The sequence below is a fragment of the Maylandia zebra genome, linkage group LG23 (genome assembly GCF_041146795.1).
Source record: "Maylandia zebra isolate NMK-2024a linkage group LG23, Mzebra_GT3a, whole genome shotgun sequence".
NCBI classification, from domain to species: domain Eukaryota; kingdom Metazoa; phylum Chordata; class Actinopteri; order Cichliformes; family Cichlidae; genus Maylandia; species Maylandia zebra.
This window is the reverse complement of record NC_135188.1, coordinates 11,670,293-11,695,092: the sequence shown is the minus strand read 5'-3', so window position 1 is coordinate 11,695,092 and position 24,800 is coordinate 11,670,293. Positions and strand designations below refer to the sequence as shown.

Here is a 24,800-nt window from a genome sequence, read left to right as displayed (position 1 = left end):
TTTAAAAAATTCGAGTCGAGTCGAGCTGCGTTTTGCTTTTATTTCGGTACGCACGGCTGGCCGCATAAAGAGAGATGGCGAAACATCAAGAGACGTGCAGCAGCACGCTTAAAAAATCAACCGCCGCCACCTGCTGTTAATTGATTAGCTGAAAACGAACCCATACATTATTCAATTTTGCATGATTTACAGTTCATATAGAGCTTTTTACATCAGGCGTTTCAACATCATGCGCCTCGCTGCATCACGTGACTCACTTCCCACAGGGAGGTTTGTTTTTGCCCAGTGTGAGATGCTGTCTGAGTGGGAGTGGAAGCTGCTTAAATGGACTGGGTGCTCTTTCCCCAGTAATAAACTGACAAGAATACCTCTTACTGCATTTGTGTCATTGAGAAGCACACAGTAAGGAGTTTAGATCCTTTACCAGTCGAGCCTACGTGCAGACCAACGCTGACGATATCTGTGACAGTCCAGAGAGCAGAGCGGCCCGAGGCCGTGCTCTGTTTTAGAGGCGTTTGCAGCTTTAAGTAGATCCACCTACACCCGTCACATTTACATTTTCTCACGGCTGTTCAGAGCCGCTCTCAACAGTGCTGTAAACTTTAGCAGAAGTAGAACAAGCGGGTCTTAAAGAGATGTGGCTCATGCAGGTGCTTTATATGTGAACCACGTGAATGATCTTTTTGTTCGTACAGATTGTTAGAATTTGTTTTTTTTATTTCATTTAACCAGGATAGAAACTCATTAAAGATGTGGATCATATCATACACATTTGTAACATTTTTGAGGCAAATTTCTCTTCATACAGAAACAACCAAAATGTGCAAACTTCACTGTGCATAAAGAATTAGTAAAAGCTGATGGCGTGCAGGTGAAGTGGCTCTTTAGTGTTCGTTGATCCTGCAGCTGATTCCAGGCGAAGGAGCTGCAAATCTGAACGCTTTTTCCAAACTCAGTGCAGTCTGTCACTCAGCAGAATACAAATTCTCCCGAATCCAGTCCGGGCGAATTACTTCAGCACCTCGCTGTTTGTCCTCTCCTCAGTTGTTTTCAAATGGCAGCCACTGTCAACAGCTGCAGCAGGGGGCTCGTCTCCTGTCTCCTATACCCTGGTGCTCGAAAGCCCCCAGAAACACCAATCAATGAATGAACCACTTACTGTGGTATTCAGAGAACAAAGTAATGTCTAGTATTCTGCTGGAATGGAAGGAGCACAAAGTCCAGGGCTTTAATGGGGCGAGGAGCGCGAGGGCTGATGGAGCCGTGTGTTAGATTCTTGTTTTTGTTATGTGGCTTTTTAAAAGCCCAGATGAGCTGCCTCATTCCTCTCCACTGACTTCATGACAGGTAACACAGAGACAATCGCTTCCCCGTACAGCCTTCCAGCTCACGTATCCTTGAGAATGTTCTGTACTCCAGCCTGCACTGCACAGTCAGTGCCGTGAATGTCCTGCAGAGCTCACCTGAGCTGTAAGGTGCGAGCTCACCCCTGTATTTCCCTGCACATGTTTTTACTGAATTAAGTTGATGTGCGAGGCAGGGTGGCTTTTACTTCCAAAGGAAACGGCTTTCATCGCTCGTATTTGCCGTGGAAGGTGGCGGATTGCAAATGAAACATCGCCAAACACGTACACCAGCGAGGAGGCGATTGAGCCCGTTTTATGCAAATATGAGTGGATGTTGCTGGGTGAGTGAGCAGAGAAAAGCCCCGCTGGGATGTTATCTGTGAAGTGTGTCATGTGAATGCATTTACTTTTAAGAATGGAGGCCAAGCCCGTGAGCCTTGTGGGGTAACATAAAGAAATGAGGACAGCCAGAAGACATCATCTTTGACCGCCTGCCCGGGTGATTCAGGTCGAGCGAACTACAGCTCTTTAATTTGTGTCTCTGCGCTATTGTTTAATAAGGCTAAAGGCCCTCTTTTGTGCATCCGCTTTTCACATGTGACACTGTTGAATGATCTGGTCGCTAAATTGACTGCACTTAGGGCTCTTCTTCTCTTCTAATTTCCTCTCTTCTGCCCCCACTTTGCTCCAATCCCTTGTCATCTGTCTCACCATTGTTATCAGTGTCTGCACTCATGAGCTGACCACCTCCTTTCACTCCCCTGCCTTGTGACTTTAAGTTGAGAAGTGTCTCTGCACACACAAAGCTGCTGTATGCCTCTCCACACAACCCTCTGCTCTTGCCATCTTCCCTTCCTCTTTCTTTCTGCCCTTCAGCTTTCAAAGCTCATTCTATAAAAACCCGTCCTGTGAAACTCATCCAGCATCCCACAGCTACTCACCCGCATCCAGTCACCGGAACCAAATCTACTTCAGCACAAACACACGCCAAACCATCAGAGCACGGAGGTGGCAGAGACCTGAGGTTGACGAGGGAGGGAGGGAAAAAGAAGAGGGCAATAAGATGTCAGGCGGGTGGGTAAAAGTGAGCTATCTTCACCCGGCCTCTTCTAAATAAGCCATCCATTCTTTAGTATTTTAAATCCCATCAGTCTAACCCCGTGGGGTGGGAGGGTGCATTAAAATGTAGGAGCGAAAAGACAGACATGATTTGTTGTGATGGGACGAGAGCTCGAGCGAGAACAGGAGGAGAAGTAGAGGAATGCGAGATAAATACAATGAGGTGCAGGTTTGATTCGAGCAAAGACAGATTGGAGAGAATAGATGCAGATAGAGGCGGAGACGGAAACACGGGGAGTAAGAACAAGAGAGATAGACGTATACGGCTGAGCTGGCAGCCTCCTCCGCCGATTAACATGCTCCTCAGACATGGTGAGGGGGATCAAACTTGCACAAAGCCAGGCCTTGGAGTTATGCCTGCAATGCAATGAAAATGCATGTGTGTGCGCGTGTGTTTATTTCTGTTTGTTTGTTTTGAGTTTGGAGCTGCTCCTCGACACACACAGAGCAGTGTGTCTTTGTTCACAGCTGCCTTGTGTGCACAGTCGTCAGCTGGAGACGACTGTTGATTGACATCACGGTGTGTGTGTGTGTGTGTGTGTGTGTGTGTGTGTGTGTGTGTGTGTGTGTGTGTGTGTGTGTGTGTGTGTGTGTGTGTGAGGTGTGACATTCAAAGCAACAGGGAAGGCCAGAGCAGAAAGTGGAACCCAGAGTTACTGTAGTGCATGAACTCACACTGGAATTTCTGGCTGATCGGTGGAGGGAGAGGACAAAGGAGGTGAGGAGAGGGGGTCAGAAGGAGGAGGAAGGAGATGCGTGTGTGAGTCCAATCCTGGAGAACGAGTGTATGCTGATTTTGCGCACAGGGACATGCGTGTGTGCGAGTGTCAATGTGAAATCAAAAGCTGAGGACTTGCAGGTACACTTCTTTTTTATATCTTTACTGGTGCCAGGCCTGATCTGTCAGCCGTCTGCTGAGAGAAGATACTCTGCAGTGCGCCCCTGTCTCTTAGAAGCTGTTTATGATGGGGGCGTTCACAGCGGCGCCTTTGACGAGATGATTTCCTGCAACATTTGCAAAAGAAAAAAAAAAAATCTGGACACAGTTGAGGGAACATTATTCTTGGATGTTATAGCGTGTGGCCTGTATAGCTGCTCTGCTCGCTGAATTATTTCATCATTAACTCTAGCATTCATCCTTGAAAGCAAACAGTGCAGGCTTCCTGCACAGGGCAAGGACGTATGCTAGAGAGGTCTAAGATTCTTGCGATTTGTCTTTCTTCAGAGACCACCGTGTTTCTCGTCTTTGTCCTTTCTCACACGGTTTGTCATCCAATGCGTGTGATTAGTTGTCGTGTTACTCTGTACATCACGACTGTGCAAACCAGAGTTTAAAGTTACGGGGGATCTTTTTCTCTCAGAGCTCAAGATGTCTGTCCTCGTGTATCTGTAAGACACCACTTTCAGCGTTTGTTGTTTCTGTGACTTCAGGAATTCACCGCTTGCAGCAGCATCGTTTATGGAAAGCACGCTTTCAAATAAGTGTTACTGTGCAAAAAAGTGAGGATTGTCCTCCATTTAAAGTGTCCTGCTTTGTTCCTGCCGTGTGACCCTACTCGCCCCCTGACAGTCGCTTGTTGCCATTACGATAAATCCAGCTCTCCTGATTCAAAAGCAGAAAGGCCGAGCAGTCTCCAGATGGGAGCATGCTGCCCCGTCGAGTTACTTCTGTGTGTTTGTGTAGGATAATACATGTCCTTTGTGGGTTTTTTCCAGAATAATCACATCAAGCCGGGTCCTGTCATGCTGCAGAACCTCTTATTGCCATTAGCGAGGTTTCTGTATTTTGTTCTAACCATGTTGGAGATTATCGCCACTTATGTTTTTTCTTTACTGACTTTATGGAGCCACGAGTCCTGATGGATGCAGTTACTTTTAGACTCCCACCGGTCTGAGAGTGTGTTTTCTTTTCATTTTTACTGCAGTATAGCTGGGTTTCTCCTACATGGATGTTTGAGTTTGATTTATGGCCTTGGCCCCTGATCTCTGCCCTGCTAATGATGGCTGTAAACTGGTGGGAAGCCAAAAGGTCAGGGCTATCCCTGCTGTTGTGATGTGACACCACGTTTCTCCGTGTTTTATGCGTCGCTGTTTTGATGTCCACCATGGCGAGAGGTGCTCAGACGCAAAAAGGTGTGCTGAGCACGGAGAGGTAACACGCTGGATGGAAAATAGAAGAATAAAAGCGTTATCTCTGCGGGTTTCGTTGGAGAGTCCTCCTGAAACGCAAACCTATAATTAACCCGCAGACGTCGGCAGCCAGCCAGCGCTGCAAATTCTTTGTTCTGCTCCTTCTAGATTGTGACTGTCTCCTGATGTCTTCACAGCTGTAATTTTTAAGGACTGTGAAGGTTAATGACAGCGACACAACTCTGGGGAGAGCTCAGAAAAACTCAAAGATATCCATTCATCAACAATAAGCTATTACAAGTATTACATTTGTGCGCCGTCATGCGGTCTTTCATCGAGCTCCTTCTCACCCGTTAATAGGAGCACATCCACGTGTAAGAGGAAAGAGTCAAAGATTATCTTATTCCAGCTCCAACCTTTAAATCCTTTGAAATTATACATCTATTAGACACACAAAGGAGATACTGTACTAACCACGGGAGTAGTCAGGTAGCAGAGACAGAGGAGACATTCTCATGATTCGAGTCTGATAAAAGAGGAGTGTTAAAGAAACGTTTTGTCCTTCTGCTCATGCTGCACATATTTCTCACCACATAAATCTTTGCCGTTTTGTCAGCACATGGGAAAATCAGTGTTCTGTGGAAAAAGGTCACTCTTCATTTTTCATTGACTCTGTACACCGCCTCCCCTTTCTCTCTTCTTTAACCACTTTGACTTTCTTCCTCTCTTCCTTTAAAAGTGTGTGATTTTTGTCTTTCTTACGGCTCTGGGATTTCATGCTGATGCAAATTTCTAGTAAACAGACCGCGGGTCACTCAAGTCCCAAGAAGAAGTTGTGTGTGTTTCACTGCAGAGGAGGGAACTCCGACATAATGTTTACATTAGCCCTGGAAGAGAGAGAGGAGGCAAGACAGTGGCCGGGCTCGGAGGAGGCACAATGCCCAAAGGAGGTGTGTTTTGTTGTTTGCATGTCATCTAAAGTGTACGGCGTACGTGCTGTATGTCAGCATGGTAGAGAGGGAATCGCTGTCTTGAGCGAGCACAGCAGATTTAAGGTGCATTTCCCAAAAGCGCAAGAACATAATGTACGAGGTTTTATTCCGGCAGAGACTCGGAGAACAACCCTACGCGGTTTAAACACAACACAGTTTAAAGAGAAAAACAACCACGGGGAAAACAAATGTTTCCAATCTGTTATTTACACTGTTGATGTTGGAGCCCGTTGAATATTCAGTAAAATAAAATTAAAAAACAGATCGAAACACAACTGCTTTTGATTTAAGTCTTGTAAAAATGAGCTTGCACCCGATTGGCCGAATGCTACTGTGTTGAAAAAGTCCAATATTAATCATGTCTGTAATTAATCAGAAGCCCAATGAGGGAAATATGAGCTCCGGGAGCAGGTGTGATGCTTTTACGTTTCTGTTTTCTTATCAGGAATCAGCCGCTGCAGGAATTTTGCAGCCATAATAGAGCAGGAGTTCATCATCCCACCATCCTTAAACATTTGGTGCCTAAAGGATAATTCTGACGTCCACTCTTTGATTTCACGCTGTTTTAGTTATCTGACCTTAGCTGTACTACCCTTAAATAGTTTTTTCATGATCTTCCCTTTAGCATTAATCAGGTATGCCCACATCTATCAAACACAACACATAAATGCATACACTTAAATGAAACAGAGAAGAAGAAGTGAAGGCACTGCAGGGTCCTGGCAGAAAAGTGCAGAGGAAGAAAATGAAAAGCAAAAACCAAAATTACAGGCTACGCGAGCAGATAAGAAAGCAGAAGGACTGACATTTAAATAAAGGAAGGGCTGGAATTAAAATACACAGGAAACTTATTAGGGAACAACATGCAGGTGAAATTAATCAAAGAGGCCAGACAATCACAAAGGCAGGAATAAGACGAAACACAAGAAAGTGAACAGGAAGTAACTATAAAAGAGGAACAAGCAAGCGAATAAAGAGACAAAGAGTCATAATCACATTTGGGAAATGTAATGAGTAAGAAACACGGGGGGCTGGGTCTTACAAAACCCTGCAACAGGAAGAAAAACAGGGCCACAAAAGCCAACATTTTGAGGCTTTGCCATAAAACATAAGGTTGCAATCAACAATACCGCTCAGATTTATGACCTTTGTGTGTTTCTAGAGAAGTTTCCTGTCACGTTTTAAGCTTGGCCCTAATAACAAGCGTTTTGTCTTTGATTTGCAGGAAGTTGTTCGTCTAGTTAATTATGTCTTCAATACACTGAATCACTGACTTTAAAAGGTCGGGGTCTCAGGGGTACACAGATTAATATAACAGTCTGATAATCCATTAGCATGTTTATGGTACGTTAGCACATGTTTTTCCAGTATGTTACTTAGATGTGCACGTTAAGAGATAAAGAAAGATGTCATCGCTTGAGATGAGTTGAAAACCAGAAAAGTGCAGAGCCATAAGTTCTTCCCACTAGTCTGCTTTTGGCTCAGGGTGAAGATAAATCTGGCGACGCTCATCCTCTCTTTGTCTCTCTCATTCCGCACATTCTTTGGTTTCGCCGTCTGTATTTCCGGTGTGACTCCTCGTCTCCGTTTGAATGCCTCGCTTGTTTCTCTTTCACCTCTGGTTCCCTTCATCGCTCCCTGCGGTGCCTTATTTTTGTCTTCTTCTTTGTCCTGCCTTGTCCTCTCTGTTCTCCAGCCTCATTTTGTTTCATTGCAGTTTGTTTCCATCTTTGCCTTAAACCCTCCCTCCTGAGCCTCCGTTCTCACGTCTTATTTTTCATTCCCTTACTTCCACACAACCCCGCTGCTTATTGAATCCTGACTGAAGGAGATCCAAGCAGCATCGGGCTATCACCTGTCATTGATTGTGCACACTCCATAAAGCAGCCTCTCCTCTTTCACTAATATGACAATTAGGCCGGCCCCTGGGAAATCTATGAGATATATTTAAGTAGAACATTCACAAAATACTCTGCTGCATGCTTTATATCCCTTTCCATGTAGCAGCAGCCTCATGTACAAAACCCTGAAGGTCAACCTGGTGTAGCTCGCCCTGAGGCGAAGGAGTACTTCTTGGAACATTAATCCCTCTTTCCATGTGTGTGTCTCCTCTAACACAAGTTACTTCACTGTTAAAGCCTTCACGTTTTTGTTGTCTCCACTGAGTTACATCTGCAGACCTTTATTCACAATGAAAACAAGCTTCTGGCACTGGTAGCGCTAGTGTTAGCTTTAGCGGTAACAAGAGGGCAGCAGCTTGCAAATAGAAAAAGTTGTTCACAAGCAGAGTAGAAGAAAGTGAGCGTTTATATGGAGTAGTGTTCCTGTCCACCTTCAAGTACATCCACTATTCACCCCTTGCTTTTGTTCTCCACTAACTCCTTACAGTAAGTAAAAATCTGGCTTTTCAGCTGCCTGCTGGTATTTGGTGCTAAGCGGCGAGTGTATAAAGTCTCCAGTTTGTTGATGGAAGCAATGAAACTGAAATACCATACAAGCGCGCAGCTAGGTTATACTTTGTGGGTCAGTTACTGAGCGTTTGCCGTGCATCACATGTCAAAGTAATCACATGAGCTATTGCTATTACAGGAAAAATACACACATTACCTGCAAACACCACATTTTTGTCAAAAAGAAAAATTTGCCTCATAAAATGGTAATAATAGGATTTGAGTCGAAATAGATCGCATTTGTGTTCCTTCTTCCTCTGCAGGCTTTTCAATGCGACCAGTGTGAAAAAGGATTATATTATAGACTACTGCTTGAGTACTGTTTGATACCCCTGCATAATACTCAAAACCCTCCCTGTTAAATATTTCAATCATAAATACCCAAACCACCACCGCTGTGTTCCCATTAATACCGCTCCATTTCATTACCATTTTCGCTATATCTAGGACACGCATAATCTCGGGTTTCTTTCAACTCTTCATCCAAATTTTTAGCGCGAGTACCTCACAGCTGTGCGATAGAAGCACAATGAGAACATGCACATCATCAAGACTGGGGTTAAGGCAGCGCGGGAGAGAAGCGAGAGCATAACGAGATGGTAAAGGGAAGAAGAAAAGTTGGACCGAGGAGAGGAGGAAGCGAGAGCCATGGCAATGGTAATAAGTGACAAAAGCATTTCAGAGCATATTAGCGTCTTCATTTGATGAGGAGGTGTTCTATTTGCATGCAAAGTACCCAGACCCCTGCAGCAGAGGGTCAGTATCTATCTATAACCAGCATCCAACTCGACACTCCCCGTCTGAGTGTTTCCTCTTCTCTTTCAAGTCTGTGTTCTTGAGTCCTTATCAGATTGGCATTAGTCTTCATTAGGGCTTTGCTTAAGACTGTAGATATCATTGATTGGCTGGTGATTTGTTATATAAGTCGGCCACAGAGGAAATCATTCTGGGTCGGCGTTGATGAGCTCCGGGGAGATACCTAAACACTACACCCACCACCCCGTCCCCACCTTTTTGACAGCTTGAAAATGACCTGCCTAAAAACCCAATCGAATCGGTCTGAGACGACGTTTGAGTCGCACAGACCAACGACTCTGTGGAAACTCAGCTGTGCTGCTGAGTTGAGAGCACTCGGACTTACTGTAAGCTTGACCAGCTAATGTTTGCGTTTTTCCTCCACAGTTGTCATTTGCTATCTGTGTTAACTATTTGGCACCCAAGAAGGGCTTTTGGGATTGTTCCCACAATCCAGCTCAGTCCCTGTATTTATTTATGTGTCACAACATTGGAACAGTACCCCCGCGGTGCAAGAGCTGACAATTTTCCACTGACAGTGTAGTTTGGGTTTTTTTTGTAATCCAGAGAGTCCACACGATGTGCCAACTGCAATATGACTTCAGTGACATCTACTGCCATTTTAATTTTAAACACGGAGCGCTATAGCACCCTGGGGTTGAATGTTTCGGATTAGTGTCTCCTACAAATGGCAAAATGTATATGTGACTTGTAGTATGCTTGGTTCAATGATAATGGCATAGCACTGTACAGCTTGCATCATGCAGCGATGCTGCTGAATGGACTGGCTGTTGCCATTTGTCATAATTACGGAGATGCTTTGGCTCAGAACCATTTGCATGTGTACACACACACACACACACACACACACACACACACACACACACACACACACACACACACACTTGGTTTAATACTGGTGTACCTACTTATTCTGCTGTCCAATGAAATTGTATAGCCCTGGGTGTCTAATTATACTAATCGAATGCATACCGCCTGGCATTTATTCATACATTATTAATAGCAGAAACAATAGAATCTCTGATTGGATATACTGGCTTCCTGACTTCTCATCTTCTCCCTGTTTCTTACTCTTTCCCACTTATCTCCCACTCCATCTCTCTCTCTTTCTCTCTACCCCATGACCTCCTTTCTTCTCCCTCTGACTCTTTTCCCCTTCGTCTCCCGTAATTTGCTTGTGGGTGTTGAGTAATTAGCATTCCTTTCACTTTTATTCTGATGTCAGTGCGGGGAATTTGAGAAATGTCCCATAAAGATTATATGTCCCGATAAGGTTATGTCTGAGACTCCATTAAAGAGATGAGCTGCACAATGGCTGCTTGTATCCTTTGGGAAAAAGAGGGCGTGTGTAGGAGAGAGACTGACGGTGACTACAGACCGAGGCTCGTGCAGCCTTTTCTCTTTCATTAACACAAACATTACAGTGAACTAACTGCTGGTTAGTTTTACCAAAACCTCCACAACCTCGTGTACTGTGCTGTCCACTGAAATGCTGATGATGTTTAGGTTACCACATAGGTACTCGCATGATTGTAGACCAACTTTTAGCAGCAGTAAGTTGCAGCGATGGTTTTCTGTGTGAATTTATCTCTCACATTATTGTGGAGGACATCTGGGAGATGCTTCTTCACAGCGTTGCTTCAGCTCGTTGAGGTTTGCAGCATTCGTTTATGCGCAGGTCCCTGAAGGTCCACCACCAGCGATTCTTTGTCAGCCGTTGTGTTTGAGGTTTGCTGCTGTGTGCTGGGATCTTTGTCCTGTTGATGACCCAGTTTAGTCCAAGCTTTAGCCTCGCATTTAACTCTAGAACTCCAGATATACAGAGGAGATCATTCACTTGAGTTTCATTTATAAAGATCAGACCATCCCTCCACCACCGTGCTCACAGTCAGTATGAGGTGTTTGGTTTTCTCCAAATGTGCTGCTGTGCATCATGGACAAACAGGTCCACTCTGGTTTGTAGGTCCAAAGGACATCGTTCCAGAAGTCTTGCGTTTTGTACAACTCTAAGCTGTGCTGTCGTGCTTATTTTAGAGCAGGGGTAACAACTCCAGGCCTCAAGGGCTGGTGTCCTGCAGATTTTAGACGGCACGATCTGATATCCTCGTGTCGGTGTTGGTCCCACATCATCATAATAAATGTTGTTCCAGGTTCAACATTGCAAGTGACCAATCAAATTGTTGTGATGTCATACTTTTGCGACTTCGGAAAAAAACGCCGTAAAAAAAAATCTACTTAACTTGTGAGAAACCGCCTCTGTCCGCTGATCCAGCAATTTGAATTCTTTGCATTTCAGGATACTGTTCTTTAATAAACGGTAAACATTATACATATTGTCCTTGCAAAATTGGAATTTCATAAATGAATGAAGCCCTTGGCTTGCAAAAGTATTATGTCACAACAATGTGATTGGCAGTGTTGGTCAAGTTACTTGAAAAAAGTAATCAGTAACTAATTACTGATTACTTCCCCCCAAAAGTAATCCCGTTACTTTACTGATTACTTATTTTCAAAGGTAATTAATTACTTAGTTACTTAGCTACTTTTTAAATACACGATTTACAACCTGAATAGGTGATAAAGCGATAGATCTTTCAGCCCAATTCTACTTTTTCTACATAATCCATCATACAAAATGTAATCAAATGGAAAAGTCTCTTCTTTTTTTTTTTTTAACTTGTTTTATTAGTTTTAATCTTTTAACTTTATGCCTGAAGCAAAAATGTAATTATATGCAACATTCTCTGACTGGAAGAAATTTGTTTTATATTTAAACCTATTTTCTGCACATTCCAGCACATAAAATAAAATATTTTTTGTGTTTACACTCAGTCTTTCAAATAGATGCAAATAAAACACATCAGAAAATAAATAAAGTCAAAGACTAGCGGCCCTTTTGCTCTATTTTCACCTGTAAGGCAGGAGTGGGGTATGCGGAGGTTTACCGTGGTGCAGGTGTGCTGCAGCGGTCAGTGGAAGAATCCGCGAGTTTCTCTGTGAGTTTCCCATTACGTGGTAGCGCACTCGGTGCTTGCTTGGAAGTTTAGGGGAGTTTTTTCGCTGTAAAAAGAAGTTTTCTTCCCACACACAACGGACGCTAATGTTTTTGTCACTTTTAATGGAATCAAACTCAAAGTAAGGTCAGTACTTCCACGCTTTAAACGCTGCACGCTCATACTCTCTCCCGCACTCGATATATTATCCATTGTTGATCTGCACACAGCTGTTGTCACGAACATCGCACTTGCTTACGTCACTGTCATGAGACATTCTTGCAAAAAAAATCACGGTTTTAGTAACGCAGTAACGCAGCGTTCCTATGGGAAAGTAACGGTAATCTAATTACCTTTTTTGCAATAGTAATCCCTTACTTTACTCGTTACTTGAAAAAAGTAATCGGATTACAGTAACGCTTTACAAGTAACGCGTTACTGCCCATCTCTGGTGATTGGTCACTTGCAATGTTAAACCTGGAACAACATTTATTATGATGATGTGGCCACAACACCAACACGACGATATCAGATCATCCTTTTAGATCTCACCCGGTCAACGCACGTGAATCAAATAACTAGTTCATTACCAGGCCTCTGGAGAACTTCAAGACATGTTGAGGAGGTAATTTAGCCATTTAAATAAGCTGTGTTGGATCAAGGACACATCTAAATCCTGCAGGACACTGGGCCTTGAGGCCTGGAGTTCCCCCACCCCTGTGTTAGAGAGCAGAGTTTCTCTGGTAACCCTTCCAAATAAGCCACACTTGTTCAGTCTGTTTCTAATTGTACTGATGATGAATGTTAAGTTTAACAGGCTGACTGAGGCCTGTACAGTCTCAGATTGAGTTCTTATTTCTGAGTAGTGCACAGATGTCTCCTTCTAGGAAGACTGCGTTAACACATACAGACCAACAAACTGCAGACGCTGCTTTTATAGAGGTGCTCACACTTAATCAAGTGAATTTGATTAGCAGGGCTTTCTGTATCACATGACTGCAGGTTTTTGGAAATGTAGTATTTTTTTATTTGCTGGTGTTAGTGTATGCATCACATTTGTCATGATTGTGGTTTGAGGAGGTTTGTTTGGCACTGGCAGAGGGGAAGAGGTGATGCTCACGGTCACCTGAACTGAGGCGTGATGACTTTTTTAACAGGGAATGATGCACTCAAGTTACTCTAGTAAAAGTCAGCGATAAAAACATGGAGGTGGAAATGAGCATCACCGATGCCCTTTGATGGAAACAACAGCAGATATAACAACACTGTACAGTCAGCGTTACACCATGCGCGCCTGTGACCACAGGCAAATGTTAAAGCATTTTGCATAAAGAAATCCAGATTCAAATGTCAGGTGTTGTTAGATGTTGCAATTGTGCATCACTGTAAAAGAAAATGCTTTGTGTTTGCAGTGGTGGGGGTGGAGGGGACTGCCTCCCCGCGAGATTTTCAAAGCAAATGACGCCATGAGATAAGTGTGGAGCTGTGGGGCTTTGTAAACTGCCGTGTTTCTGTGGAATTCCTTTGAAAACACAATTTATTGCAAGGCAGGAAATTTACTATAATTACAGATGAGTCAGATCTTAAGACTATAACAACTTTATAAAGTTCTCTCTGGCAGCTCAGTCTCACAAACAGAGATGGGGGGGGTAGCCAGCTCGTCATACCTTTTGAGGTTTGCGGTTTAAGTCGATATCAATTCTGAGTGCTTTCCTCCTTCAAGGCTAAGTGCTGGAGCCATCGTTTTGCAGATGGATTGTGTAGGCTAACTTCATTTGGGTATCATTTGTATTTCCACATGAATTACGTTCTAGACCTACAAGTCTCGGTGTTGCCCGGTGAAAAATGATTTGCGTCACTGGAAAGCATTTCATTTAAGTAAACCACCACTTCTCTTTCTCTCTGTCTCTCATACTGGATAATACGTGACGCGTATCGAGCCTGTCTCTCTCCCTTTATGCCCACAGAGGGTTTTATCGATCGGTGTATGGGACATACGTTGTCCTCTGTTTTTGACAGGATGTCAACCTCTCTTTTTCCTCTGATGTCTCTTTCCCGTAGGATTTGGATGTGTCATTGTGATGTGATGTTTGATGTGGTGATGCCACAGTGAGAGGTGGCTGACTGGACACTTCTCCTGTACGCAGATGCTGTGTGAATACAAAGATGAACTCGAGAGAACTAGCCTGCTAGTGAATGTGTCTACCACACCTCACCCGAGTTCTCCCTTTTTCTATTTCCACAGACTCTGCAGTTGGGTTGCTATGGCAGCTGTGGCCCCTTCCTACTTCTTCCTGCTGTGTTGGCTGCTGCGAACGGCTAGCTCGGCTTTCCCGGAGGAACCAGGGCCCCTGAACTTCATCCCTACAGAAGGTTTGACCCCTCGCTTTCTCGCTCCTACTCCCTTTTCCTCCGTTGCATTTCTCTCACCCATGACATGATGTGAAGTGTTGGGTTACAGCCAAATGCGCATGGTGATGAATGAGGGGGGAGGCTACGGCGAAGGGTTAAGGTCACGATGGTGGCTGTGGAGATTTCACACAAAACGCGTTGAAGCGTGGGGTCACGCTCGGGAATGAGACTGAAGCCGTGGAAGGGGCTCTCGCATTCGTGACTTTCCCACACATGAGCTCAGACCCTTGAGAGATACGGCCCCTCGAACGCTCAGACTCTGTGGCTCCGTATCGGCTCTGCAGTCTCCGGCTTAGCCCTGATCTAGATTGACTGCAGTTCAATAATATTGACCGGTGGTTTTCCAGCTAAGTCCAGGCCCTTCTTTGTATATCAATAATGAACAGCTGAGCGTAGACGTGTCTGACTACTGGGTGCTGCCTATTGGCTAGGCTGCAGTAGACCCAACAGCTGTCGTTTACAGCAGGTATAAGTGGAAACAGAAGTCAGAGGCCCAATCACAGCGGGTCAGAGTGATGCAGAAACCGGAGCAAAGATAAGACATACAGGATAGGAATGAAGTAGAAGAAGAAAAATATAGAAATGAAAAGAAAAAAGCAGACTGTGCTGAGCACATGAAATAATATCAGATAGAAATATACCAGCTTTCCTTAGAAATCTGTGGTGCAGCATGACTGGAAATGTTTTATTGCTTCCATCTTCGGTTCCCTTCCTCTTCCTCGATGTACAGCACTGATCATTTACCTTTCTGATATTTGTTTCTGTCTTTTTGAATTATCCGAATCAGCCGGCAGAACATGCATTGCCAAACTTGTCAACAAAAGGCTGCATGTAAATGAACAATCCATCAAAAGTGAATCTCAATCAGCCAACAAACAAAAACTTGTGAATATAATGACATATGAGGTGCAGATCAGACATCTTTCATTTTCAGATTATTTGTCTACGCTCCCCTCCGTGTCTCGGTACATTTAAAGTAGCGCGTCAGCTGTGCTTTCAAATGCAGATCTCAAATGCTTTCTCCACTTCACCTTGAATACCTGTTACTGAGGCTGAACTGTCAAAACAAACTAACACAAAACCACTTTTATGCTGAGTACTTTTGGCAAAGATGGATGTCCGTTTCAGAGAAGCCATTCTGTTTGATTTTCTGACAGTGGTGAGAAGATACCCCGTGTTTCTGGGCCGACCGCACAAAACGTGGCTGAGACAAGAGCCTCTGCACGTCCAGAGGATCCTGCAGGTCAATCGGACGCTCTACATCGGAGCGAGGTACGCGACCCACACACACATGCAGACACACGTGTAGATGTACCAATCGGGCCTGTACCTGCTGCTAGGTGAATAACTGGTTATGTCTTCATTGTGGCACCTGTTAGTGGGTGGATATATCAGGGAGCAGGTGAACGTTTTGTCCTCACAGTTGATGTTAGAAGCAGGAAGAATGAGCAAGTTTGAAAAAAGGCCAAACTGTGATGGCTATATGACTTGGAGCTTATAAACTGCAGGTCTTGCAGGGTCTTCTCGGTCCGTAGGGGTCAGTATCTTTTAAAAGTGGTTCAATGAAGGAACAGAGGTGAACGGTGCTCCTTGATCACTGTGGATAATGTGCTGAAAGCAAGAATCGTTCAGGAACGATTGAGGAGCACAACGTTGCTTTTGAGGTGTCGACTTGGCTTCTAAATTCCCCAGATCTCAGTCCGATCCATGGAGACTCCACCTCGCAACTTTTGCACACCTTGATGGTCATAATGTTATGCCCGATCAGTGTATATACTAATGTACATTATGTCACTTACCTGGGGTTTTAAAATCTCTTGGACTGCCTGTTATCACCAGAGATGGGCAGTAACGCGTTACTTGTAACGCGTTACTGTAATCCGATTACTTTTGTCAAGTAACGAGTAAAGTAAGGGATTACTATTGCAAAAACGGTAATTAGATTACCGTTACTTTCCCATAGGAACGCTGCGTTACTGCGTTACTAAAACCGTGATTTTTTTTTTGCGAGAATGTCTCATGACAGTGACGTAAGCAAGTGCGACGTTTGTGACAACAGCTGTGTGCAGATCAACAGTGGATAACATATCGAGTGCGGGAGAGAGTATGAGCGTGCAGCGTTCAAAGCGTGGAAGTACTGACCTTTGAGTTTGATTCCATTAAAAGTGACAAAAACATTAGTGTCCGTTGTGCGTGGGAAGAAAACTTCTCTTTACAGCGAAAAAACTCCCCTAAACTTCCAAGCAAGCACCGAGTGCGCTACCACGTAATGGGAAATTCACAGAGAAACTCGCGGATTCTTCCACTGACCGCCGCGGCACACCTGCACCACGGTAAACCTCCGCCTACCCAACTCCTGCTTTACAGGTGAAAATAGAGCAAAAGGACCGCTAGTCTTTGACTTTATTTATTTTCTGATGTGTTTTACTTGCATCTATTTGAAAGAGTGAGTGTAAACACAAAAAAAACTATTTTATTTTATGTGCTGGAATGTGTAGAAAATAGGTTTAAATGTTAAACAAATTTCTTCCAGTCAGAGAATGTTGCATATAATTACATTTTTGCTTCAGGCATAAAGTTTAAAGATTAAAACTAATAAAACAAGTTTTAAAAAGGGACTTTTCCATTTGATTACATTTTGTATGATGGATTATGCAGAAAAAGTCGAATTGGGCTGAAAGAGCTATCGCTTTATCACCTATTCAGGTTGTAAATCGTGTATTTAAAAAGTAACTAAGTAACTAAGTAATTAATTACTTTTAAAAAGAAGTAATCAGTAAAGTAACGGGATTACTTTTTGGGGGAAGTAATCAGTAATTAGTTACTGATTACTTTTTTCAAGTAACTTGACCAACACTGGTTATCACTATATGTGTTACCAAGTAACTCACATCGCCAAGCGCCATCGTCGATGTAATGACCAGACACATCACGGAAAGTGAGTGACATTTGGTGACTTCACATGTGTGAAACATACACTCCTGACTCAAAGTGAGCAAGTTTAACTTCAGCTGTGTCCAGACAGGAAGCGAGAAGCAGCAGCCTGGTTAACCCTCCGTATCCCAGTGGCATTCCATTTGCATGAGAATTCCTAAATTTGCCTAAAGAACTACAGAAAAGCGTCCATGTTTTCATTTAGAAAGAAAAAATAGCTCTTTCAGTTTTCATCATGTCTTTCTCATTATCTCTTTCTCATCCTCTTCATCTTCCTCCTCCACCACTGCTCTCATCTTCCTCATCTCCACCTCATCCTCTTCCTCCTCACCTGAAGCGTCATCTCCAGAGCCGAAGTCAGAGATTTAACCTAAGGCAACATGCAGATTAGACACATGACCTTCCGGCTTCTATACCACAGACAAAGAATTGGCTATAACAACAATAGCTGGTTCTAAGCTCATGTTATTCCAGCTAATGTTGGACTGGAGTTTCCTAAAAATCATACGTTCCCTCTGATAAACAGTTTCACTGCTTTAAGAGTTTGTTAGATCCAAAGTTAGATCCGTGTCTAACTTTCATGACAAGGACGGATTTCGCGTCACCGACTCATCGACCCAATTTGTACTCCTGGAGAGGTGGATGCTTCACCGCCTCCTACTGATGCTGGCGAGAGCATTTGAGCTGACCTGGGCACCATAAAATATTTAACGTACACATATCAGTTTTTATTCCCAATTTATTGTTAAATAAATTATACACAATATATTTTGTACAATATATTTAAATTCATAACCAGTAGAAGAAACTCAACCACTATGAGGTGCAGAGTTTCCACAACTTCAAGGAGGTAGATACGAACAAGCAGCTGGCAATACCAAACAGCTGAAGCAACCACCAGTGAGAGTGCAGGGCAGTGCTGGACACGTGACAGCGTGGTGAATGGAACAGATGGTTAGCTAAACAACCGGCACCTGAAATGTCTGCGAGCACCCAGAAGCCACAAGCGAATCGCTCCCCATGTGGATACTCCTTAGTGCTAACGTCAGGATTCATCTCAGAGGAAATGTGCAAGTACAGCTGAGGCTGAAGTACTCCCAGATGTTACATCAACACACGCAAAAAAGTCAATAGTTTTTGACCCGTGAAACATGGCACCACAAAGCCCAGGATGTGTAGCCTGTGGGACCTGCTTGGACCATTAGCCTTTCTTTAATAAACTTTGTCTCTTGAGAGACTTAAAGAGACTCTGTGGATCCTGAGCGATCAGCCAAAAGTATCAGGAGACTAGCTTTTAGTAGCCTCGAGTCCACTCGCACAGCATAGGAACATAAATACTGAAGAACTGGTGACATTTGGAGAATGACGGCAGAACATGACCAGTAAAACATTAGCTAAAGAGATGTGAGAACTGATGTTTTTAGAACACTTGTAAAATTTTCCATATCGATTATTTTATTTACTTCTTTCCAGAATATGACATTTTCTTCATTATAACCATTAATGCCAACCTCACACTGGTCAAAAAACACTTACATTACCATTCCCTATTAAATCGATTAGCTTGTTTATGTACTGGTTTCACACGAGCCAATTAAACAGTAAATACACTGACATTCACAGTATATTATACTTTCATTTTGTATATTTAGAGCACTCTAAGACACACACGCATTTGTACAGCACTTTATGTTATGTTTTCACACTTTTATCCATCACACACACTTGACCATGGACTGGAAGAGTGGATGACCTGCTCCACGTCCACAGCCACCGCCACCCCCGATGTGTAATTATTAAACAGCATATGTAATTTTCAGTCATCGGTTCCTCCTGAAATGTCTCGCCTTTCAAATGCAACACATAAAACAACACTGTCAAACACGCTGCACCTGATTCTGCGATACTGTTATAATGACAGCTTGGACACACACACGAAGTTAGTAAGGAGTAATTGAGATTAGCTTGCTCGCAGGGTAATAAGCGTCTCCCCTCAGGTTTTAGCATGTATTATTAATCTTCCAAAAGAAGTTTATTGACAAATAAATTAATAGTTACAAGGCAGACCTCTGAGTTAGTAGGAACCTGGCAGACTGGCACAGCTGCTTCGTGTTACTCTGACATCTGTTAGAAGAAAACATGTGTGACAGCAACACGATGCCACCACGGTAGCAGTTCTCCTTCTCAAACAGGAACTTTAGAACTGAGCACATGGAAACGTTATGTAGGCCTGAGCGGAATAGCCTTGCAGCCATGTTGAAAAGATAACCACGAGCCACGGCGTGCTGCGTGCCATCTGTAAACATTAAGACAGAAAGACTGAATGCATGTTATCGTTTTATTACTAGCGTGTTCCTTTAGCTGTCGCTCTCTTCTGTGGAGTAGCTGCATGTGAGGGCTGATATTTGACCTGACAAATATCAAGTTGAGTGATTTCTAGTTTGTTCTCCGTGTGATGATGGTCCCCATATGCCTGTCAGTCTGCTGAAGGCAGTGATCCTGAACAGATAGTAGCCCCGGTGGTCAGAAAGGCCGGAAGCCCAGTCTCCTCACCTGCGCCACTGCTGTGCAACATCTGGTTCTCCACCGACGCCATTCAGGAGCCGACCTGAAGCAACCGTGCTAAAAAAAAGAGCATGCACGTTAAGATTTACTGTCCATGTTGTCCAGAAAGTAACACAGTTTGAAACATCCCGAAAGAAGGAGACAGTTAGTTTCTACATATGGTGCTGATTATTTGCTGTAGTGGAAGGAAGATTGAAGCGGTTTCCAATAAGAGACGCCGCTGTCCTCCAGGAAATGACCCAGTCTCCTGCCTCCAGCAGGCCTAACTTCACTGCTGAGACTCGGTAGTAAATATATCAAACTATGTAGCTTGGTTCCAGCCATTCTGTCTGCACCGGGAGGATCTATAAGCACACATATGCACACGGTCGGGCAATAAAACTTCCCTCAGACAACTATAGCTACTGCAGTCTGAAGGTCTGCTTTATAACAAGCGGCCATGAAACACTTAAAAAATTAATTTGAATTTACAGCTGTAGAAATTGTTCCTGAACAGGAGGAGAAATCTGATCTGAATGTCAACCAACCGGATGATGAGAAAATACTAAGCTTACAGGCGGGGCAGCGGGGGAGGCAAGCAGAGAGAAAGTTTCGAGACTATATTTCTATCTTTTTGTAAGTGGCTAATAGTGTTTGTGGCTTCCTGGTGGTAAACGATCAGCCTGGAAAGAAATAGATCCATGTGCAAACGCATTTGTGAACCAGAGACGGCCCAGCAGGGTGACTGAGTTTTAAAATGTACACTGTATGAATAAGTACCTGTGGTGGCAGGTATGACTGCCAAAAGCTTCGACAGAGTGCGTGGCCTGATAAGACGCCTCACTCATCCCCAAATCCTGTCTCCATTAGCATAGTTGCTCCTCTGACTGCAAGCACTGCTAAATCCCTGCCCCAGACGCCCGCTGAGAGCTGCTACCTCTCCGTGTCCTCTTCCCATCCCCGCTAAATGAAAGTAAACTCTGTATTTGACTGGTGCCAAGTGGAGTAAGAGTCTTGCTGCATTAAGCCCCATTTCATTGCTGTTAAGACGAGCAGCTGTGGATCCTGTGGTCCTCAGCCCCGAGTCAGATCCAACAGGCAAATCCACACAAACATAAACCAATTGGAGAGTTTACCAATTGACAGCATGACTGAAGGAATGACTCAAACTCTTGAATAACTGTTCCACTTGTAAGATGTTTGTGCCGTCAGTCTGTGTGCGTGTAGGCGTGTATGTGTGTGTGCGCGCATGTTTTATCTGCACATTCTGCATTACCTGGAGTGGGAAGTGATAACTTGCTGCCAGTCTGGATGTTTTTTACTGTGTTAGCCTGCTAATGTGACTCTTGAAGGTCAGTTGGCTTGTGGCAGTCAGACAGGGAGACACTCTACTGAGGCCGGAAGGGAAAGTTTAGTATGTAAAGCAAGCAAGCAATTTATTTATGTAGCACTTTCAGACCAATTCAGGCTGGAAACAAAGTGCTGTACACTTGACATGGCAAAAAAAACGGTACATTAAATTAAGTTTAAAATAAATAAATAAATAAAATTAAATAATAATAATTAAAATTAAATAAAAACAATAAAATAAGGGCATTAGATTAAATTATAGCAGGAAAATCACGATCAGACTGTGAAAAGCCAAGGAGTAAAAATGGGTTTTAAGTAGTGCTGTCAGCGTTAATCTCGTTAAAATGACGTTAACGGCATAACGGCATGCTCGTTAACCCATTGACGCCATGCAGCCCCACGCACGGGGCGATCCGCGATAACTCGCTAACAGAGATTTAGCGCGTTAATGAGGTTATGGCTTTAACGTAATCTTAACGAGATTAACGCTGACAGCACTAGTTTTAAAAATGGACAATGAAGGGGCCTCACTAATGTGCAGAGGCAGGTTATTCCAGAGGTTAGGAGCAGCCATAGAGAAGGCCCTGTCCCCTCGGAGCTTCCTCTTGGACCCTGGTACCTCCAGGAGCAGCTCGTCAGCTGACCTGAGAACCCGGGGTAGGGCTGTGCGATATGACCAAAATCTCATATCCCGATATAAGAATTCTATCGTCCCGATAACGATATAAATCACAGAAATGTAACATTTTCTGTAAATTCTGTGAATCTCGGGCAGCTCGTCTTGCGGGAAGTGTTTCCAGCTGCGCGTCACGTAGCTGGAGTCGAGTGTTTTAACCGATGCATGAAACGATACATTTTTAGACATAAGTTGTAACGGCCGCCGTTTTCTTTGTGAGTATTTATTACACGGCGTGCTGCGGGGAAAAGCCTGTTCTAACGTTTGAGTCTAAGGTTTATTTTTTGGCACCTGGCGGCTCTTTTTTAATTCTCATCCGTAAATAATCTGCTCTTTCACGTGATTCAGTTTATTTTGAAAAGTCTCAACAGGATCTTGAGCTTTATTGTGAAAGGTTTATGTGGAACATAAACAAGCGGACACGCGATGGTGTGACCGTCGTTGTTGCTAACCATAACGCATAAAAACAGGCGCTTGTCCGTCTGTAGTGTGGTTATATAAAATATAAGAGAAAGAGAGAACTTTAAGAAATTAATATAGCCACTACAGTGACCATCAAAAAGATGAAATTTTTTTTGCCGTAAACAGTTTATTTTGCGACACCACGAAACAAAGATAGCGTAAAATGAAATGATAGACGTTTTTATATCGTCATCCGGTATATATCGTTATATCGAACAGCCCTACCCGGGGGTGAGTAAGGATGGCAAGACCGTTAAGCATTTAAAAACAAACTTTGGAATTTTAACATGAGCTCTAAGACATACAAGCCAGGTTTGGAGTAATGCGCTCTCTTTCGCAAGTTCTGGTAAACAAGGCTGAGAGTGCAACTCTCAGGATCACCTCACCGCGTTACCAAAAACATGAAAAATGAATGAAAATAACAGGAACTGCTTTTCAGCTTCCAGCAGTGATCGTTTTGCTGTACGGTGGAACAGCGACGCCCGTCTCTCTCCATCACACTCAAAAGACTTAAGTACACTTCAAGCCACAGTTCTGTTCCTTTGGACTGTAGTGTTGCTTTTCCATTGAACGTTGTTTTGGACATATCTTTCTCTGCCTTATGCTGAATAAAATATATCTGTCGATGCCACTCACCCTAAGAGGCATTCAAACACCTCATCAGCAACCAGATATCAAATAAATGCCCAAACCTTGTTTTGAGCAGTTCTATTTGAGAACTGTTTCCTTTCTGCCAAACTGCATCTGCAGATTGTATCACTTTAGAGAAGAAGGCGCACAACTACCCATGACCAGAGGCTCATGCTTAAGACTGAGGGTGTCGGTCATAGCAGAGCCATAATGTTATCTGCATGCTTATTTTGGCCGCTGAATATCCAAATGTCCTAAATTTAATGTCTGAAGAAGGCCTTTGATCAAACTGTTGCTCTCTCAGTAAAATGCTGATGGCGTGCAGGATGTGGTCTGCAGATACCTGATGTCCCCTCTCTCGCATACTTACACCGGACTCCTCTCAGTCATTAATGTCGGTGTCAGTTCCTCCATTTTTGTTCCTTCACTGCTGTAACTTCTGCTGCACGCTGGATTTTCACTCAGAAAAGCAGCACAATACTGCAGCTATGGCAAGAAAAAACATCGTTGTCCTTTATTTATCCAAGTAAAAGTCTCACTGAGATTCAAATCTCTTTTCTAAGAGAGACCTGGCCAAGAGGGCAATTTGAGAGGTCTCGACCTTCAGCCTGCTGGTGTTTGTAGAAAGTTCATGAGCTGGTTGAGTAAGAAAATAGTTTCGATTGAGCCTGTGTTGACTTTGAATTACCAGGTCAAAAGGTTTGGAGGCATTTCTAAAATAATAACTCCGGCACGTGGGTATCGTACACGTAGATGAGGCTACAAAGAGACACTTGTTGATTGTGCTCTCAGGAAAACCTATGAGGTGATTTGAAGGCTTAACACACATCTTGCAATATAAACGTGAACTCTTTTCACACCCTTAACTCCAACCTTATGTCACAAGCAGCACACAGAAACTGGCTAACGCGCATGTAAACAAAGAAAAGCATCCAGGCTTTGCATCATTCGAACAACCTGAAGTGCAGAAGGAAAGAGAAGCAGCAGTGAAAATAATTCCTCATGGTCTGCACTACGAGAGACAACAGTGCTGGCTGCCAGCCCCACCGACTCGGAGGCCTTTTGCTGTATTCATCATGCCGAGACGATGCTGAAGCAGCCTGGATGAGATTACGTCTCACTCTCTCGCCCTCTCCGCTGATTTGAGGATGCTTAAACTTTGACCTGTTAAGCAGGGATACACCAAGCCATTGTTTGGTGATTTTGCACTTCTTCGCCACTTAACAATTCTCCCGCTCTGATGTGCTGAAAGGGCTGTAATATTCCGACACAGCAACAGGAAGTGAAGATAAATTATTCAGAAGAGGGGTGACCTGCTGGCTCTTGGCCTACCTGGGCTCTTATCAAGCATGCATTCTCACAGCCGCCTCTCTCGTTAAAATTAGATGCAAACACACACAGATACACACTCTCCAGCTCACATGAGCAAGCACTTGTGCGCCTCGCCTTCTGTGAAAGAAATTAGGAGAGTTCGTGCAGCACAGATGGAAGGTAGAGCTGGGTCAGAGATGGATCGATACTGCGGGACTAACATGGCTGTGGCAGATTTACAGATTAGCCACTTCAGAAGAAACCCATGCTTCAGATCCGTCCTGGCCCTCATCAATATGCAAACGTCAGCTGTTAGCTTCTTAGCCTAACTCTGGTTTAGGAGGCATTTTTCAAGGTTACTGCAAACAGCAGACTAAGAGTGCAAAAAAAGAAGTGTTTGGGAAGTCATGAATACATGCATGGTGTTAGGGTTTTGGACCACGTGTGGACAGCGTGTTGGGGCGTGAAAGCATCAGTGTAACAACTTGATTAAATCATCCATTAATTCAATTTTAGGACTAGAAAAGACTGATAAGCCAAATTTGGGGCCATTTTTCTGTATATATTGGGACAAACGGAAGACACTGTAAAGCTCTTCCTTAATCTCTGTTGCTCTTATGAACTTTAAATGAATA

The 24,800-nt window shown here is 43.7% G+C and overlaps 1 protein-coding gene across 2 annotated transcripts in view; it reads left to right on the top strand.

Moving 5' to 3' along the window:
• The window catches only part of sema6bb (sema domain, transmembrane domain (TM), and cytoplasmic domain, (semaphorin) 6Bb), a 132,834-nt gene that overhangs the window by 42,251 nt on the left and 65,783 nt on the right, over positions 1-24,800 (top strand). For both annotated transcript variants that reach the window (XM_004552702.2, XM_076880006.1), the window contains exons 2-3: positions 14,092-14,219; positions 15,416-15,530. In XM_004552702.2, the coding sequence (XP_004552759.1) occupies positions 14,111-14,219; positions 15,416-15,530 (224 nt within the window). In that variant the 5' untranslated portion in view covers positions 14,092-14,110. The remainder of the gene's footprint in view (positions 1-14,091; positions 14,220-15,415; positions 15,531-24,800) is intronic.